At 34.2% G+C, this 18,128-nt stretch overlaps 1 protein-coding gene across 3 annotated transcripts; it reads right to left on the bottom strand.

Moving 5' to 3' along the window:
- Positions 1–1,161: 1,161 nt before the first annotated feature.
- Positions 1,162–17,866, bottom strand: LTA3 (Dihydrolipoamide acetyltransferase, long form protein). Of its 3 annotated transcripts, none has more exons than XM_059590849.2 (24): positions 17,656–17,866; positions 17,390–17,527; positions 15,055–15,105; positions 14,137–14,191; positions 14,024–14,060; positions 11,671–11,717; positions 11,507–11,551; positions 11,257–11,330; positions 10,837–10,906; positions 10,114–10,284; positions 9,974–10,018; positions 9,784–9,857; positions 9,306–9,375; positions 8,570–8,971; positions 6,133–6,193; positions 5,987–6,031; positions 5,814–5,897; positions 3,751–3,827; positions 3,595–3,657; positions 3,134–3,204; positions 2,951–3,011; positions 2,384–2,444; positions 2,222–2,302; positions 1,162–1,618 (listed from the first exon to the last, which is right to left on the bottom strand). In XM_059590849.2, exons 2-24 carry the CDS (start codon positions 17,494–17,496, stop codon positions 1,560–1,562), a joined length of 1,911 nt encoding a protein of 636 aa, XP_059446832.2. In that variant the 5' UTR covers positions 17,497–17,527; positions 17,656–17,866; the 3' UTR covers positions 1,162–1,559. The 3 variants fall into 3 exon arrangements, with proteins under 3 accessions (XP_059446832.2, XP_059446835.2, XP_059446849.2); XM_059590852.2 differs by having other exon boundaries at positions 17,390–17,522; XM_059590866.2 differs by lacking the exons at positions 15,055–15,105; positions 17,390–17,527; positions 17,656–17,866 and having other exon boundaries at positions 11,671–11,733.
- Positions 17,867–18,128: the final 262 nt, after the last annotated feature.

Below are 18,128 nucleotides of genomic sequence, written 5' to 3'. Positions count from 1 at the left end.
TGGGTTGTTTTGATGCAATATATAGTTTTAGGAAACGTTCTGTTTTTCTTGCTTGGATTTTTTTTTTAGTTTGTGTGCAGTTATGCTGCTTGTTGCAATTTTGAACTCTATTTGCTTATAATTTGAAGACCCTCCCAATGCTGCTTAGAGCACTCACAATGGCTTAGCTTCTTTTTTACTTTTATATGTAAAATAGATAAGCAAAATACTAAAAAACCTTCTACATTAAATTATGCATCTCAAATGCAAAATAGATTTTTGTTGCATTTGTGAACATACTATTTCTTATTAATATACCGTAGGTAGCGGCACTGGCCACAAATCATCTTATTAATATACTATTTTTTTATACACCTGCTTTTCCCAAAATATTCTCTTATTATTTCTCTTCCACATCTCTCTTTTCCTAAAATTTTTTCCTGTTATTTCTCTTTTCACATATCTTTTTTTCCAAAAGTTGAAAAATATGATCTTTAGAGGAAAAATACAATTCTTATAAAAAAATTAAAAATAAATAAATAATATAGATAAAATAAATAGATAATTTGATGTATAGTGTCTTTCAAAACTCATTAGCTAAATTAGATAAAGTTGATTTTGTTTATATATATATATATAAACCAATGTGAATGCTCTTATAGGTTGTGCTGACAAAAAAACAAATCTCAAGTCAAACCAATCAAGCCCTAGTTCATCATCTGCTTTATTTATTTGCTTAAGCTTTTGTAACATAGAAGTGCACCTTGTATGACATCATTGACATGCAACACATTCCATATGCCTTCAGAGATGTCCATCTCCCTGGCAGTGCCTAAATGTCCTCCTCCTATTCAACTTCTCTAAAAATCAACCTTTTGATTTGTAGGACTCACATGGGTGAAGGTGTAAATTCTACAAATTCAGCAGTTCTCATACATCTTAGGAAAAGGTTCCAGTCATCTGGCCATTAACTTCTTGACCTTCCCGTACTGGTAAAGCTGCATCTGCTGTAACTGGTCTGTCTCAAATTTGTGGCCATAGAATGCTTTGGTTATAAATATCTATGCAGCAAACAGGTTTACAGATTGTCAAAACTCAAAACGAAGATTAAGATCAAGCTTTGGCCTAATTAGGAACTAGGGACACAGGTAATACAATGAACATTTCACCAGCATCACCATCAATAACAATCAAGAATTCATTCATTGATAAAGATGCTTATTTTCCTTGATTTTTTTATACATCATCATTCTGAAAAATGGAGTAACGAAAAAAATCAAAACCTTGTAACAGTTGTGTTTTCTTGTCCAGAAAACCTCAGTACAATTGTCTTAAACCTCATAACATTAGAAACCTGAAAATTGTGCAAAAAACTCATTGCTTATGTGCCTCAGCAATTTGGTTATCTATGGGAAAGTTGGGTTCAAAAATACCGCAAGCAAGACGGTAGAATGGAGGGGAACTCCATGAAGAAAATTACACGCTAATGTGAAAAATTCTGACTAAATTTTGAATTACATCCTCCACCATGGTTGATCTCAGGGTATCCCAGTAGTTAATTGGGGGCTTTTCTTATGTTATTACAGAAGAAGTCTTCGGATGTCACTAAAGTTTGAATGCAAAGCTGAGAGGAATGCACCTGCAGGATAAAGTAGTGTTAACCTCATAAGCAAGTACACATATAATATGAATAGGGATGGAACTATGTTATCATGACCCTCCAGGCAGCCTTTTGACTACTTATATAGCAAATAACTTGAATGGGCGATGAACAAGACAATAGAAGACTAGAAATTTAAACAAGAAAGAAATAAATCAGAACCCTCTATATTAGTTCTGCATTTGTCTACCAACAACAATTAGAAAGTAGAGCATATTTCAAGTCTAAGCTTCACTCGTGGCCAATCACAGTAAGGAATTTAGATACTCTATGCAATAAGCCTCCCCAATTTGTCATTAACCAACGGCGTCATGATACATTCAAGGATGAACATGGCGGGCAACTTGGCAGCCAACTCTCTGCTAAGGCCCCAGCTCATGATTGCTCAAAATTAATATGACTACAAACCAGAAGCCTTGAGAAGAAACTGAAATAGTTACTATTGTCCACTGTGCAAAACAGTGTTTGAAAGATTAATCATTTATGAGGCAGCATCCTAGACCAGAAGAGATGTTGATTGGTCTTGAACACCATATGGAGTATGAATTCATATCAAACTTTGATGAAAAGTAGAGATTGTACCTCCAACTTTGCCATCAAAAACACGGTGATCAGCGGATAATGTTAAGTTCATTTTTGTGACAACTGCAGGCCTCTCGACTCCTGGGTGAAAAATGAGCCACGTCATCTAATCTGGTATTAGAAGCATAAAATAAAAGGTACAAAAAGCTACAAATATTTTACCATCACTTCCAATTACTGGTTCAACAACTTTGTTGCCTCTACCAACAGCAAGGATACCAGCCTGAAGGAAATGAACAAATTTATATAAGAGAATAACAACTTGCAACATCAACTAAATGTAGAGCACTACAGTGTCAATCTGCTATCCTTATTTAAAGCCATTTTCTATTATCTGAAAATGAAAAGAGAAGATGATGGAAAAAAATAGATTTAGCAGTGTAAATTCCCGTCAATAATCTTCATTTACACAGGCTGCATTCAGAAAATGGAAAAGAGTTATTTGCCACGTATTCAAAATGAAATTTCTGAGCCGAAAGCATCCCAAAATTATGTGCTCTTAAATATTTGAATTCCTGACACCAGGACTTCCTTTACCAACAAATAAAATTGAGCCACTCATTTTTCGAAAATGAAAAGAATGCTATCAATTTTAACACATCAAATAATTTTACAAAGGATCTCTGTATTCTAGAGCTAACACCATCACCAGTAAAGTTATTGAACAAACAAAAAAATAAGTAAACTTAAATAAACTTAGAGAGAGAGAGAGAGAGAGAGAGAGAGAGCCTGAGGGGGGTTTATTATTGCACAAAAATTGTCCACCGGAAACATTCCCAAGTTCGAAATGCTGCATAAAGATTCAGAAGGAAAGTTTAAAATGAATTCTTCTAACAAAATGAATATGTAATTAGCTTACTAGTGTAATAAAAACAATTAAAATATAAAATTTGTGCAGTAGGTTATAGTTACCTAAAAGTTCCTCCTTGGAATTCATTTGGCAAAAGCTTGCCTGCTCTTGCCTTCTCAGCTAATTCCTTCACCTGAAGCTCAAATATCAGCAGAGAAATTGACAATGATCCACATTAAAATTGAATTGATGATTAACAAGAATAGGAAGTGGTAGATATTTTTTTATATATATATAATTAAGTGGGTTTACGAGAATACTTAATTTTTTACGCCAAAATCCATGTTTGAGTAACTACCATTTTTTTCTGTAGATTCCATACCAATTTAATTTTATTAGATATCACAGCAATCAAAAGGACATAATTAATTGATGCACGTTTCTGAAGTGTAGCCACACTCAAGCAGATGATTCTTTCCTTTGGGGAAAAGAGAACAAACAAAAAATAAAATACAGGCTCAAATCTAATAAGGAACCCAAAATGAAGTCATCAAACCAAAACCGCGAATTACTAGTAGAGTACCTCCAAGGATATTGACGATATTGTCTTCTGATCTGCATTCCTCACTATTGGAGTCATTAATCCCTGAAGCAATATAATATGATGAGGCACTGTTAAATTTTGTTTTTTTGATAAATCTGTTTAAAATTTTCTAAACCAAAAATATCAGTCTCATACCTTCTCCGTCGCCACTGCAATTGAAATGTCAACAGAATTGCACAGTACAATTTCTCCTTTCTCAACATTCCAGTAAGCTACCATGTACCGAGAGAGAAAAATTTCATTATCAGAATAGTATAGACTAAATTTCTGTTTTATAGTATTCAACCAAAACAAAAAGGAGATAAAACATGCAACATGTTTGTATGTATGCAAACAGACAACTCAACCAGCACTAAAAAGAAATGAACTCCCAAATATGAATAAAAATATAGCAATTAAATTTTGGGTTAAATGCCATTTTTGGTCCTTGGGTTTTAACGACTTTATTTTTTCTCACCTAGGTTTCATTTTGCATATAGGTTGGTACTTCTTTTATAGGTAAATACGGAGATAGTACCTCCGTCAATCTTCCATCCATCATAAAACTAACGAAATTCTACATCAAACCAATAAAAACTTGCCATGTGTCATATGCCTCAATAAAAAATTTAAAAAACTTTTAAAATGAAGAAAAAATAGAAAATAATTATTAAAAAAAAAAAGAAAAAGGAAATGAAGATGGGTGTCTGGAGCCACCTTTTTGTGCCAATAAGGGTGGCCAGCCACCCCCATTTTGGACAATGGGGGGCCACCCCCAAGCCAAAAGGGAGTGGTCGAGCCACCCCCAAGGCCTTGGGGAGGTTTCGGCCACCTCTTTTTACTATTTGAGGGTGGCTGGCCAGCCCCATTGGCACAAAAAGGTGGCTCAAGCCACCCCTCTTCATTCCAATTTTTTTTTTAAAAAAAAAAAATTATTTTCTATTTTTCTTCATTTTATTAATTTAAAAAAAAAAAAACTTAAAAAATTGAAAAAAAACAAATTGTTGAGGGATATGACAGGTGGCAGGTTTTGATTGGTTTGGGTTTTTATTGGTTTGACATTGAATTCCATTAGTTTCAAGAACAAAAGATTGACAGAACTACCATCTCCGCATTTACCCATAAAAGAGGTACCAACTATAATACAAAATGAAACCAAGGTGGGAAAAAATAAAGTCGTTAAAACCTAGGGACCAAAAAGGCATTTAACCCTACAATTTTTCCATAAAGTCATCAATCTGACAGATAATAATACACAGGAAACATCAGTAAACAGATAAGGGTACTGAATTTCAATGTGGAACTTTTTTTAGGGAAATTTAGAATACATCTACAATACAATTTCCCAAAAGGGGGCATGTTGCTGCTAATACAAGCAAGTAGTGGAAATGAACGTCCATAGTAATCAATAGACTAATGACAAGCTCAAGGTTGCTGGAATGATAAAAAAGACAGAAGTGGCAAACTCCTTGAAAATGACAATCAGGAAACAAGCACATCAAGAGTAAGAACTTTTACATTCAGATGTAACTAAAAAGTAATATTTCCTTTGTTATTCAGGACATCCACTATTGACCATCCAATCAAAACAGTTCACATGTAACTAAAGGTAAAATTTCCGTTGTTCAATGACTACTGTTCAGATCAAGCTGGCATAGCCTATCCAAATAAAGTATTCCATTTTTTTTCCATTAAAAGTTACTGACAAAAAATAAAGCAATGAAAGCTGGAAATTCATGACATATTAGACCATTTCAAGCCTATGATTTTTTTTTTTTTTTGATAAGTAAACAGCACACAAATGTTTGTCATTTGATTTTTAACAAGTATATGAATTTATTTGGCCGTTCACTCAGTGGTTGCTGCCTCACAGGGATCAACCAACCCAAGCAATAGTTGGAAGTAGAAAACTATGCAAGCAAAGAACAAAAATTAACAAGTACTAGTAGTGAAAAAATATGGGATTTTTCACAACCTTTTTGGTGAAGGATAATCCAGAAAATATGTCTATGCGGGTTTGGGAGCACAGCATGTTTCCCAAAAAGACTCTCACATCAAACCTTTCGTAGATGCTTCATTTTACTTCTATTTAAAATAAGTACAAGTTGATTTTCAGGATTGACTCTACTACCCACAACAATAAACTTCTGCCAGTGGCCACCAATTATACGTGTATTGAGTAGTTTACTTAAACCATATCATAAGTCATATGTCTTTACCATTGGCTTCCGGTACATTTCTCAACGCAACCGCTACAGCTTTGATGACAATGTCATTCACTGAAACTTTAACATCATGCTGCTCTGTAATTGAGGAAGTAAAATGAAAGATCTGCCAGAGTATATATATGCCCAAGAAACTGAAGTAACAGATTGAAGTTTATATTCCATACCTTTGAGTTCCTTCCTAAGAGAAAGAAGAGGATCCAGTACAACATCTAATAAACATCATAAATATTTTAGATATAGGTAAATTTACATTAACAACCATAGATTTTTCAACTTAACAAATACAGAGTAGACCACAGAGAATCCAAACCTGCTGATAAATATAAATGTGGTGTATTTTGTTTTGATTCTATCAACCTTTTAGCTATGACCTGCAAAGCAAAACAATCATGATCTTTCAGCACCACACACTATCAACTGCAAGTTAAGAACCCAACAAAAACAAAAAAGAAATAGGTTCCAAAAATAGCGTCTAAATGTCAGAGGTTGCAAAGCTCAAATGTATTGCTATCATTAGCCCGCTATTTAGACTAAAATTTAATTTAAATGTGAAGTCTAAAGCAATGCCTCAGACTAGTTGCATTAAGTATTTGACTGTAGTACGTCAGCATTATTCGCTTGGTTCACAATTGGGAAGTGGATATCTTGGCCTCCTTCTATTCCCTATTATACTCTTAACAGTGGGAGAAGAGGAGGGGAGGACAAGCTTTGGTGGATCCCGTCTCGCATAGGGATTTTTTATGTCAGGTCTTTTTATAAGATCCTAGCACACAATGGCAATTCTTCTTTCCCTTGGAAAAGTATTTGGCGGACTAAGGCCCCCTTGAAAGTTGCTTTATTTGCTTGGTCGGCGGCCTTAGGGAAGATCCTTACTCTGGACAACCTCAGGAAAAGACATCTCAATGTGGTCAATAGGTGCTATTTGTGTAAACTAAACAGGGAATCCATTGATCATCTCCTCCTCCATTGTGAGGTTGCTAGCGCCTTATGGAATGCCATCTTCGGTCGTTTTGGGCTTTCCTGAGTTATGCCTAATAGTGTTGCGGATTTGATGACCTGTTGGTGGTCAGGGGGTAACTCTCAGAGCGCTACTGTTTGGAAAATGGTGCCTCTTTGTCTTATGTGGAGCCTCTGGAGGGAAAGAAATGATAGGAACCTCAATAATCAAGAGAGGACCTTAGAGGAGTTCAAGTCCTTTTTCTTCTTCTTTTTTCCCTATTTTCCTGGACAGCTGCTTGTTTAGCTCCCTTAGTAATTAGTTATTCTGATTTTCTTGTTCTCTTTTCTCTTTTGTCTTAGGCATTCTCTTGTATACTTCATATGTACTAGTATTGCACCCCTCTGCGCTTTTTATTATATACTTCATTACTTCTAAAAAAAAAAAAGTATTTGACTGTAGTACTAAGCTTCTTCCTGTATTGCTGACACAAATATGTAACCAGAACCAATACATGGCATGATCAACATATGTAATGACAACCTAAGGTTCATTCTAACAATATTATAACATCCTATTATGCAGAAAAAGGAGGAACCATAACAATAAACAATATGCTATTCTTGTGATTTACCCAAAATGTGCATGCATGTGTTTGTGTTTCATATTACAGTTTATACATTACTTCTCCTTGTTTATCATATCTCAGTTGATACAACCAATATCAAGTTCCACTAGACCGGCAGATCAGTTTGATACTTAGAGCACTTCAAGTGCTGGTCCTCCTTGAGAGATTTGTATACAGTTCTTATCTTTAGCATTTTTGCATGAAGTGATTGTTCTCAAGAATTGGACCCACACACTTCTACTTAACAGACTGACTTCTACTATTGCACAAAATAATAGCCCTCCGTGATACTTAATAAACATAAAATTACTACCTTTTTTATTTTATGAATATGCTAAACAAAAGCAAGTTTTTTTTTAAATAAAAAAATTACATACCAAGACTTTATTAAACGAAAGTCAAAAAGGGTGTAGCACAAGTGAATGGAAAGTACACGAGGTATGCAAAACTCCAGTTTGTAATTTTTCGCAGAAAATATTAGTTTTCATGTGACAAAGCAGTAGAGTTTTTAATTCTTCCTCCTAAGACTTGGATTAGACTTCTTTCTTCAGGGGTTGTACTACTTTGGTACAAATTCCCTCATCTACATAAAATGGTTCATGTCAAGACAAGTCAATGAAATCCATCCCACCTACGAAGAATCATTGATAGAATCCTCTTTCTTTATATATTTTCAATCTAAGACAAGATCATAGGATTGATTGTAGGAGACAAGCTTTTTGTCATTTCCTTGACTGTGATTCTCTTAGGCTTCTCCCCTTGACCTTGGGGTGTGTCAGGTTGAACCAGATTATTCCTGCAGCTGGAGCAGTCAACAATCTTCTCTAGACCATCTTATCCATCTTATTCACACCATGTCATTCATAAGTTGCCACCTCTGACTTCTCATGACATCAATTTTGGTCTTTGTCCCTTTCTCACCATCCTAATTTACATCATAGTCATGTATATTTTTGAACGTCCAGTAGTCTTGGCACTACAAATTTTATTTTAATTTGACAAATAACCATCAGCTACACGAAAACATTGTTAAACCATCAGATATATTGGGCATCAGTAACGAGCCTCAAATGCAGTATTGTAGTCTCTTTTAACTTTTATCTTCCAAGATCCACATGACACACAGAAAAATCCACTATAAACAGAAATAACAGTGCTCAAATCTAATTACCATTAATGTACCTTGCGAATTTGACTATTGGGAAGATCTTCGAAAGAATCTGACTGCTTCAAGTGAGATCTAGTATCTGGTGAAACTGTGGCAGAAGCTTTTAGCGTGGTTTGAGGTGATGTAGGTGCCTTCTCTTTAGATGAAGAGACTTTAGAAGATCCTTTTCCTGCCTTAATTGCAGATAAAACATCCCCCTTCAGCAGCGTACCATGAGAACCCGATGCTTTTAATGTTGATGAATCCAATCCATATTCTGTAATTAGCAACTTTGCAGATGGACTGATCCTTGCAATACTTGTTTTTTGAGCTTTTGCTTCATTTCCATCGTCATTGTGTGTTGCTATTTCCTCTTTGATTCCCAAACCACTGATAGCACTATTTTTTACCGTTTCAATATCAGCTGGATCCTCAACCTTGCAAAAAACAGGCAAAGTGTTTTCATAGTGTGTAAGTGGCTAGAATTCTAATAAATAGTTCAAGGAATAAAATTTCCACAAACAGTGCTGGAAGAAACCATAACCACTAATCAATCTAATAAGCATTTAATAGCAGCTTGTACATTAATTTTCTTTTTTTAAGGCAACAAGATAAATTAAAACTTATATTACAACAATCTCAGCCTTACAGGTACAGACTGCAACAATTTGCACCCTTACAGGTGCCTTACTGCCAGCTATAATATCATTACCTGCAAGTTGCTAAGGTGAACAGAAAGTTATACAACTGTACAAGCATCATCACACTTACTGTTACTGCAATAGGTTGTCCCACAGCTATGTCCTTTGAACCTTCAGGTGCTACTATTTTAGCCAAGTACCTACAGCCAACATTCCACTTAAAAATGTAAAGAAATCTATAATGAGCTTCAATAATAACAATTCAGGAACTTTCTCATCAACAAGAAGAAAGATCGTAAGAAAACTGGCACTACCATTAGAGCTAAATGTTGTAAATTCACGGCTGAAGCCATGATTATATACATTTCAACTTGATTAAAGTCACTATAATGGACACATAGAATCTGTGTTTAACAAATCTGTGTTTAACAACATCGTCAATGTCCCCCTCAAATTGATTAGACATGCAAAGAAGTAATAAATGTTGATGACCTAGACTACAAGTAAATAAATACCATGTTAAGACACGAGCTATGTCACTTTCATATTTAGTATTAGCCAAAGTGCACCTCTACAACTATAAACCTAGCATAAGGAAAGAATATTACCCCTCTTCAAGACTTTCAAATTCAAGGGTGGCTTTGTCTGTCTCTATCTCACATATTACGTCACCCACTTCTATCTGTCAGTTAGTAAATAATCAAGGGGTATGTTTAATGCAATTATTCTTTATCCACCAAATTAGAAGTAAGAAGTAGTTACACTAACATATTTAAAACCTTATATCAAACAACTGACCTTGTCTCCTTCTTTCTTTCGCCACTTTGCAATGTTTCCTTGATTCTGTGCATACATATAAAAGCAACATTAAGCATCTATCAGAGTTAGAAAACTTAGCATAATAATCTGAGCAGAAAAAGATATACAATCCTCCTTACCATAGTTGGGGATAATGCAGGCATATCAAGAACAGCATGAGGAGGAAGCTCAGATGTCTTCATCGAATTTTTCTCTAGCACATTGTCCATAGTTGTTGATTTTTCCTCTCTGACCTCAGATCCGTCTCCCACAGTAGCAGGGACATTTTTGATATCATCTGGATCCTCAACCTGGTAAACCCACAAAAGTAAGGTTTTACAACAATTTAAGTATCTGAATGGTTAATACTGAAACAAAAACTATTGGAAAGACATTGAAAAATCAGCGTCACATATTAAAAATTGAGGTCAAGACCATAAAAAAAGTAAAAAAATAAAAAGTTTCTAGAAGATATCTGATTAAAAACAGATTAAAAGATATCAGATACTGTAAAAGCATAATACTTAAACAATCTTTAGCTTTAGCACATAATTTAATAAAATACGTTCTAATTGTAGCCTAAAACTAAAATAAGAAAGGAGGGGGAGGGACAAATTAATTTTGACCTAATAGAATTCTCAAATAATTATAAATTCCCCAAAATGTTTTTCAACATCTTTTATGTATATATATGTATAAGTACATGCTTTACAATATCTTTACAAAATGAAATATTTCCCCTACAATGAAATCAACAGTAGATAGCTTTCCATGAAAACAAAAGGAAATCGTTGATAAAGGATTATCACAGGTTACCATTATTGTTAATAAAACTTGATTACTACTTATCAAAAACAGGTTACCGTTATTGCAATAGGTTGTCCAACAGGTACATCCTTTGAGCCTTCAGGTACCAAAATCTTAGCCAGAAACCTGCAGAATGTAACCCATACAAGAAACAAGGCATAAAGCATTTTAGGATGGATCAGATTTTCCTATCTTTAAGTAGTTATAATCAACATTTTATATGTATATATATATATATATATATATATAGAGAGAGAGAGAGAGAGAGAGAGAGAGAAAAGGGATATGAAAGAAAGTGTTTGCAAAATAAACAGGGAAGGGAAAGATGACTATTCAAGAAAGTAAATATTCTTCTTGTCAATGCCAAATGAAACATCTGATGTGAAGACTGGTACTAAACAATGTCTTTCTCCATGACTGGTGTGCATCACACAATTACGTATCGTATATTAATCAATACAGATAATAAACATTACCCCTCTTCAAGGCTTTCAAACTCAAGAGTAGCTTTGTCAGTCTCAATTTCACATAGTACATCGCCCACCTCTATCTGTTAGATTAAATCAACAGTCAGGAAGACACAAATTCACTAATGAAATAACAAATTGATCCCCACTACATCAAGAGGAAGGATTTATTTTTCAACAATTATCTTTAAGAACATCATGCTGAACATAACTTAGGTTTAAACTCTCAGAATTATATGAAACTTTTGGTATAACTTACCTTATCTCCTTCTTTCTTCCTCCATTTCGCAATATTACCTTGATTCTGCATGAAAGAATGACAATTAGGATCACAAAACTTCTTGAAAGGAAAAAAGAAAAACACAGTTTAAGTGTGGATAACATTTAAATCAATTCCATCTCGCATATTTTTGTATGTCTTACCATTGTAGGAGACAGAGCTGGCATCTGGAGTGTTGTATGTGGTGGATCTGCACTAACAGTCCACTTGATGATAAAAGTCATAATTAATGATAAAACACACGATTAAGTATGCACAGTAGATGTATTCATTTTATCAAATAAAAACTAATCCAGTATATGTCAGTACCACAAATCTCTTCAACACAATCTAAACAACTAAGAACAAGATTCCATTTAATGAAGGAAAGGAACATATTTTACCTACAAATTAGCCATAAGGTGATACTCAAAGTTGCACCAACTGTTTGTAAATCCTATGAGTCTCGAGAAATGACATAAAATAGAACAAACAGTATTAAGGAGCTAATTTGGCTTTTATGCGAAGAGAATTGTCATGAAAGATTATTATACTAGGAAATTGACAGAAAGGTTTAACGAGAAGGAAAGGGCACTTAGTTTGGTCCTCATTGACTTATACCAGGATATTATGTAGCCCTAAAGAGGAATATGCCGAGGTTCAATTATGAAGGTTATTTTTTTTTTTTACTTTTGAATGGACCTCAAGTGAGCTCAATCGGTTGGGGACTACACTTTATGAAGAAGGGTTTACTAGTTCAAATCTACCATTCCCCCTCTCTTTGGGTTCAATTACTTACCAAAAAAAATAAATAAATAAGTAATAAAACAGTATCAGTCAAACACATTGAGGACATACAAATAAATGGAAGAACAAGAGGCAAATTTCTTATCAGAATAGGTCTGTCATCAACAAATGGCACTAAGACCATATTGTCTTTTACATTATGGATGAACTCACTAGACATAAAAAAGAAGTTTCTTCTGAAACTTGACACACCAAGAGAGTAAGGTTGATTCTAAGCAAAAGCTGCAGAGAGATACTTAAGAATTTAAACGGTTTAGGTTATGCTGGACCAAGACAACCAATAATATTAAAATATTGCTAAGGTTAGGAGTAAATGTGAGGAAGGATTAGGAAAATTGATGGCTAAAGCTATACCCAGAAAATACCATAGTTTTATCTTAAATTGATAATCTAAAAGGAAGGCAGACGGAAGAGATTGCCACTTAATTAGAGTTTCATTAATGAAATGTAGAAGTGAATTTGGATTGCTGCAAGTTTTTTGCTGTCTCCAACTTCTCCAGGTAATGACAAATTCTTTTTATTTTTATTTTTATAAGTCAATGGAATTCATGAAAAAGGGCAAAGTCCCAACCCAAGTATACATAAAGTATACAAGAGAAATTCTTTAAGAAACTGCAGAACTTATTATATGCTTTATGGTTCAAATATTAAGCTATAAGAACAACACCATGTTCAAAAAAGAGTGTAGCTTAAATGAGAATGTTATGATGTATGAATTGCAATACAAGAACTGATAAAAAAAAATAATAATAAAAATAAAAAAAAAATAAAAAATAAAAAAGAGATTAAAAAAATAAATAAATAAATGTGATTCTAAGTAGAGGTAGCACCAACCGAGTAGAGAATGTGAGAAAATTGTATAGGGTAGTTTTGCCTAATATATAGATATATAGATAAGGACCCATGCATCTAAACTAAAGGTTAGAACTGGGAAAAAGTATAGGTTATAGTTCTTGATAAGAAAGGTAGAAAATGACTCAGGCATCTGATCCCAAGAAGTTGGGAATGAGTCCATACAAAATGACTTCAACTAGTGATACACATTCCCAGTTCAAGTATTCTAAGATTAGAGTAGGAATTTTCAAATGGACAACAAGATTTTGCCCTTGAGTTATGGATCCATAACACCTGTTTGTAGGCCCCGAACATTAGGTTAAAGGCATTGGCAATCATGCACTAATTCATTTGCTCAAAAGTTGGTCTAAGTTATTACATTTGCATGGGAGTTGCATAAAATGAGGTAGTCAGCTACCTAAATAGTTCCATAATTAAGATAATATTGCTGGTATGGAAAGGTGATGAAAAAAATTATATCAAATTTAAAGTGTGGCTTGAAGCTAATCACTTCATGTTTGACACTGACCAACTTATCATCCCAAAGCCTATAAAAACATTTGGAGTAGATTAATTAGTTAGGGCTAAGCCAAGCCCAGCACGAATTAAGAAGGCATAGACCTGCAGCTTTGGATTGTATTTAAGATTGCCCAAAGCTTGACAATAATTCTGAAAGTTTATTTACTTCCTTGCTATCTTAAACAAGACACTGGCTTTTTGCTAAAATCTAATTTCACCAACAACTGTAAAAAATAAAAAGTATAAAATCATGACAATGAAGAAACACAAGCAAGCCCCTTTAATCCACAATTTTATGAATCCTAGAATTACAGAAAGATAAGCAGAAGGTTGTAACTAAATGGAGGAGACGTATACCAGCAGAAGAGAAGTACTTGATACCACCAACCCGCAGCTGAAAATTTTGTAACAGTATCAGAAAACACCCCTCGCCATGAAAAGCTATTTACTAATACATTTCAAACACTAACCTTTAACTTCAAAGAATTATCATGAACAGCCGTGAGCATAAATAAACGTGCAGGCCTGAAATATATCACTGTCAGTGAATAAGAAAAAAAAAAAAAAAAAAAAAAAAGAGAAGAAAAAAAAAAAAAAAAGTAGATAACAAAAGAAAGAAATAGCTAGGACTGAAAGCTTTGTTGGCCTGAGAAGACAAACCCAAAATAGACATTGATTTAAATTGGGTTTTGCACACAACATTCTTGTGGTTCTAGGCTGAATGGCTTCAATATTATGTATGCATACATATTATGATAAACAAAAAATTTATTTAGGGTCAAAATATTAACAGGACCTTGTTTACACAACAAGTGACGAGCTCAAACTAAAACTGGAAAGTAAGAGCTGGTTCAACTTCATGCAAGTGAGGTCACATGCATAAACAGATACATACAGAAATATATAATGAATAAGAAATTACTGGGAATTACAAATTTAAAATAACAATTTTTATATTGCAATTTCCCACCTTGAGCTGTAATAGGAAATGTGGTAAGGATTAGGACAAGTTTATGGTCAGTATTACTGCCGTCTTTAGGTTTGCACTAAATTATCTGTATGCTTGAATCAAACTGGTCTTGAGTTGATGATCCCTAACTTCCCTTAGTTTCAACTATGGATGTAACTAACTTTTTATGTCAATATGCCCAACCCAAAGCATATGTCCCCTTTTGAGTAATAAAGACAAGATGGCCAATAAATTCGAGGAAGTTCAAGATCAAAGGGACCTCTAGTCCTCAAATTAATCAGCATGTGCTTCATGATAGTTACTATTCACAAGACATAAGTTGTTTCATGAATCTGTATATATTAATCATAAAACCATGTGAAGCAATCGTATCTGAATTTGCAAGCCGATAATAAATAGAAAGGTGATGAATGCAAACCTTAATACAGATCCATGACCACCCACAAGAGAATTTCGCATACAGGGAGGGCTGTACGATCAGGAGAAAAACAGCATATATAAGCTTAGTTTTGCAGCTCTAGACACCAGAACATATTCCAAGAGAGAGAGGGAGAGAGATAGAGAGAGAGAGAGAGCAATATGCATTGAGAACAACATTGTATCCAATATCTAGAAAATATGAGTTATATATCAGAGTTAGACCAGAAATGATTACTTAAATTGTGAGAGCAACATGTAGGCCTAAAGGAAACCCGATTGCCATTAGACATTTAGATCTTACTTTCATATGTATGTATGTGCATGCAGGCCTCTCCACATGCACACACATATCAAAAAGAATATGATTGTTATGAAATGAATATCATCTTAAAGTGAAACAGAAAGACTATACTAATCTGATTCAGACATTTGGAAACATTAATTTTTAGTTTTTAATCATATGATGACCACCAAGCAGGAGGAAGGAAATTTAGTGAATTACATACATGTACAATATAAACATGCGCAGAAAAATTTAACACAGGCTGTAAGAAGCTCAAGATAAAAGACCAAATAAATCTGCATACTTGGAACCCTACATATTCTACTCCATTTATTGTTCAGTCTTATGTTTATAATTGTTATCACTAGTAAGCGGCTGGTTCAGTTTGATTTAGTTCTTTTAAATTTTGGAATCAGAATCTTTGTGATTTCAAAGTTCCAGGACATGGTTGTAGTAAGAGCCCATGGATTCTATCCTGGTCTTCCTATGTTATTGGATCTTTATATTTGGTTTTTAGTAATTCCAGGATAGGTTCTATTAGTCAAAGTCTTTAAATTTGAAAACCGTTGCAAAACTAGCAGCCTATATATATTGATGTGCTGCTTTCAATTCAATAATAAACATGTTTGCAGAAATTTTGAAGCTTTATTTGAGAATTTTGTAATGGAATTCCAATCCCAGGTTTTAATGCCTACAATTCTTTGTCCTCTTTTTCTTCCACTACTGCAACCAATTCCACCCACAACAAAAATTATCCATTAAAACAGAGCTGGTACAGTTCTCATGTGATACTTTTTTGGGTCTCCTCAGTGGCTTACTGCCCCAAAATAGCCTCCAAGGAATGTAGTTTTTCATATGTTATTATCTCAATTCCAAACCATACCCTTTTCTCTTAACCATTGAAACATCCGTTTTAGCTGCTTCCATGAAAAATGAACCTTTTAATTTAACCCATCTTCCACTCTTAAAAACTTGAAAACACTCTCTTTTACTGAGATTTAGCACAACTAATGATTTATAGGCAGCTTTATTCGATTGACCAGCAGATCCTAGTTCTGTTGGGTGTTGAGAAATCTGGTCTATCTCAATACTTGCTAATTAATCAGTCACAGCATCTCTTTCAAGTCTACAACTGTCCCATTTGCGACAGAAAAACTCTTAGATAGAAATCAACCAATAAATAGCATACTAGGAGATATCAACCAAGTATGTTCTAGAAGAAAATGAGTGAGTTTGAAATTGTGTCGTCCTGATAACAAATCTCTGATATACCAGGATGTAAAGCTTCAAAAGAGCTCTCATGATGTGCTTCTGAGCTATGTACAGGAAGGCATTCTCTAACTAACACGGTAGTAGTTAGATAGTGCACATAAGTCTGGTGTAGTGCACTCGTTAAGTAGTTCTTCTTTTATCATAGTGTAAGTCCATTTTCAATACCTTCTCCCATGGATATAGTTATAAGCCCACCGCACCATTTCTGTTCTTTTCCTCTTCTTTATATGCCTATATCTACCGCTACTAATTCTAGGGTCACACTTTGACACAGAAGCCTCGTACACAGTTTAGTGATTCATAATATAGATTGTGTTTTCTCATGTCCTTCATCGAGTCAGAGCACAACTGGAACTAAGACAAGACAATTGAAGTAACCAGACTACATAAAAAGTCTTTAAGTAATATCATATGTCAGTGGAACACCATTTGGTCCCTCTTCAACTTTCTTTTCTGCCAATACTTGCTCTCTTTAAGTTTAAGTCGATGAAAATCTAGTTTCAGGACTAAAAACTGTGAAATCAACGAACCCCCATTATTCTTCACTAGAATTTGCACCTAACATCTCATATAATCAGCCAAATAGAGCCACCAAGAACAAATTCTGACGCATACCCACCAACCTCCAACATCCCAACTCTCACAATCCCCACCACCTCACAACCAATTCACTCAATTGCAAAGTCGTCAACTATATTTCACAAATCTAAACAATAAAAAAATGAAAAATAAAAAATAACATAACATGTTAATTATGAGAGAACAATAGAGAGAGTACCTTGAAAGAGATCTAGAAGAGGAGTTCGAGACAAGACGGGCTTTCAGGAGGAGAGACGGAGCGCGAGAGATCTCTCTCACCGGATGCCGAAGCCGTGAAAGCGCCATTTCCGATTACTCCTCTTCTTCTTCTTCTTTTCTTCACAGAGATAACCAAATACAAAAAAAAAAAAAAAAAAAAAAAAAAATAGCTCTTTGATCAAACAACATAATTCAATATAAACATAACATAAATTTGCGTTGATAGATTGATTATTAATCAATTACCGTAAATGGGTTTTCCAATACGTTCTTGGTGATCAAAGAATTATCGTTTTCTGTTCGTGAAGCAGGTCGCCAATGGCGAGCTCGTACGAGTTTGCGACTGCGGAACGGTCCCAGCTCTCGCTCCGACTAGTCTGCGGCTATTTATATTTATAATTTCAGCAATTAATTAATTAAAAGACAAATAGTAGCCCTTCCATAGGTTCTATATGGGCGTCTGGTGGGTTTCCTCCTCCTCCTGATTCATGCCCACCTAACCACCCTTGTTCATGGCCTATTGTTGGAAAAAAAAATTTCTACAAAACCCAATTTAATATTTTCTTTTTCAATTCATATCTTTTAAATTAGGTTGAAATTTTTTATTTTATTTTAATTTATTAAACTAACACATAATTAAAATGTATGTGATTTTTTTCACATAAATTTTAAAAAACAAATATAAAAATCACATGCTCTATTCAAAATGGATGTAAAAA

The sequence above is a fragment of the Corylus avellana genome, chromosome 2, assembly GCF_965113065.1.
Source record: "Corylus avellana chromosome 2, dhCorAvel1.hap1.2, whole genome shotgun sequence".
NCBI classification, from domain to species: Eukaryota; Viridiplantae; Streptophyta; class Magnoliopsida; order Fagales; family Betulaceae; genus Corylus; species Corylus avellana.
Note: the sequence above shows the minus strand (reverse complement) of the source record. Positions and strands in the feature narration are given on the sequence as shown.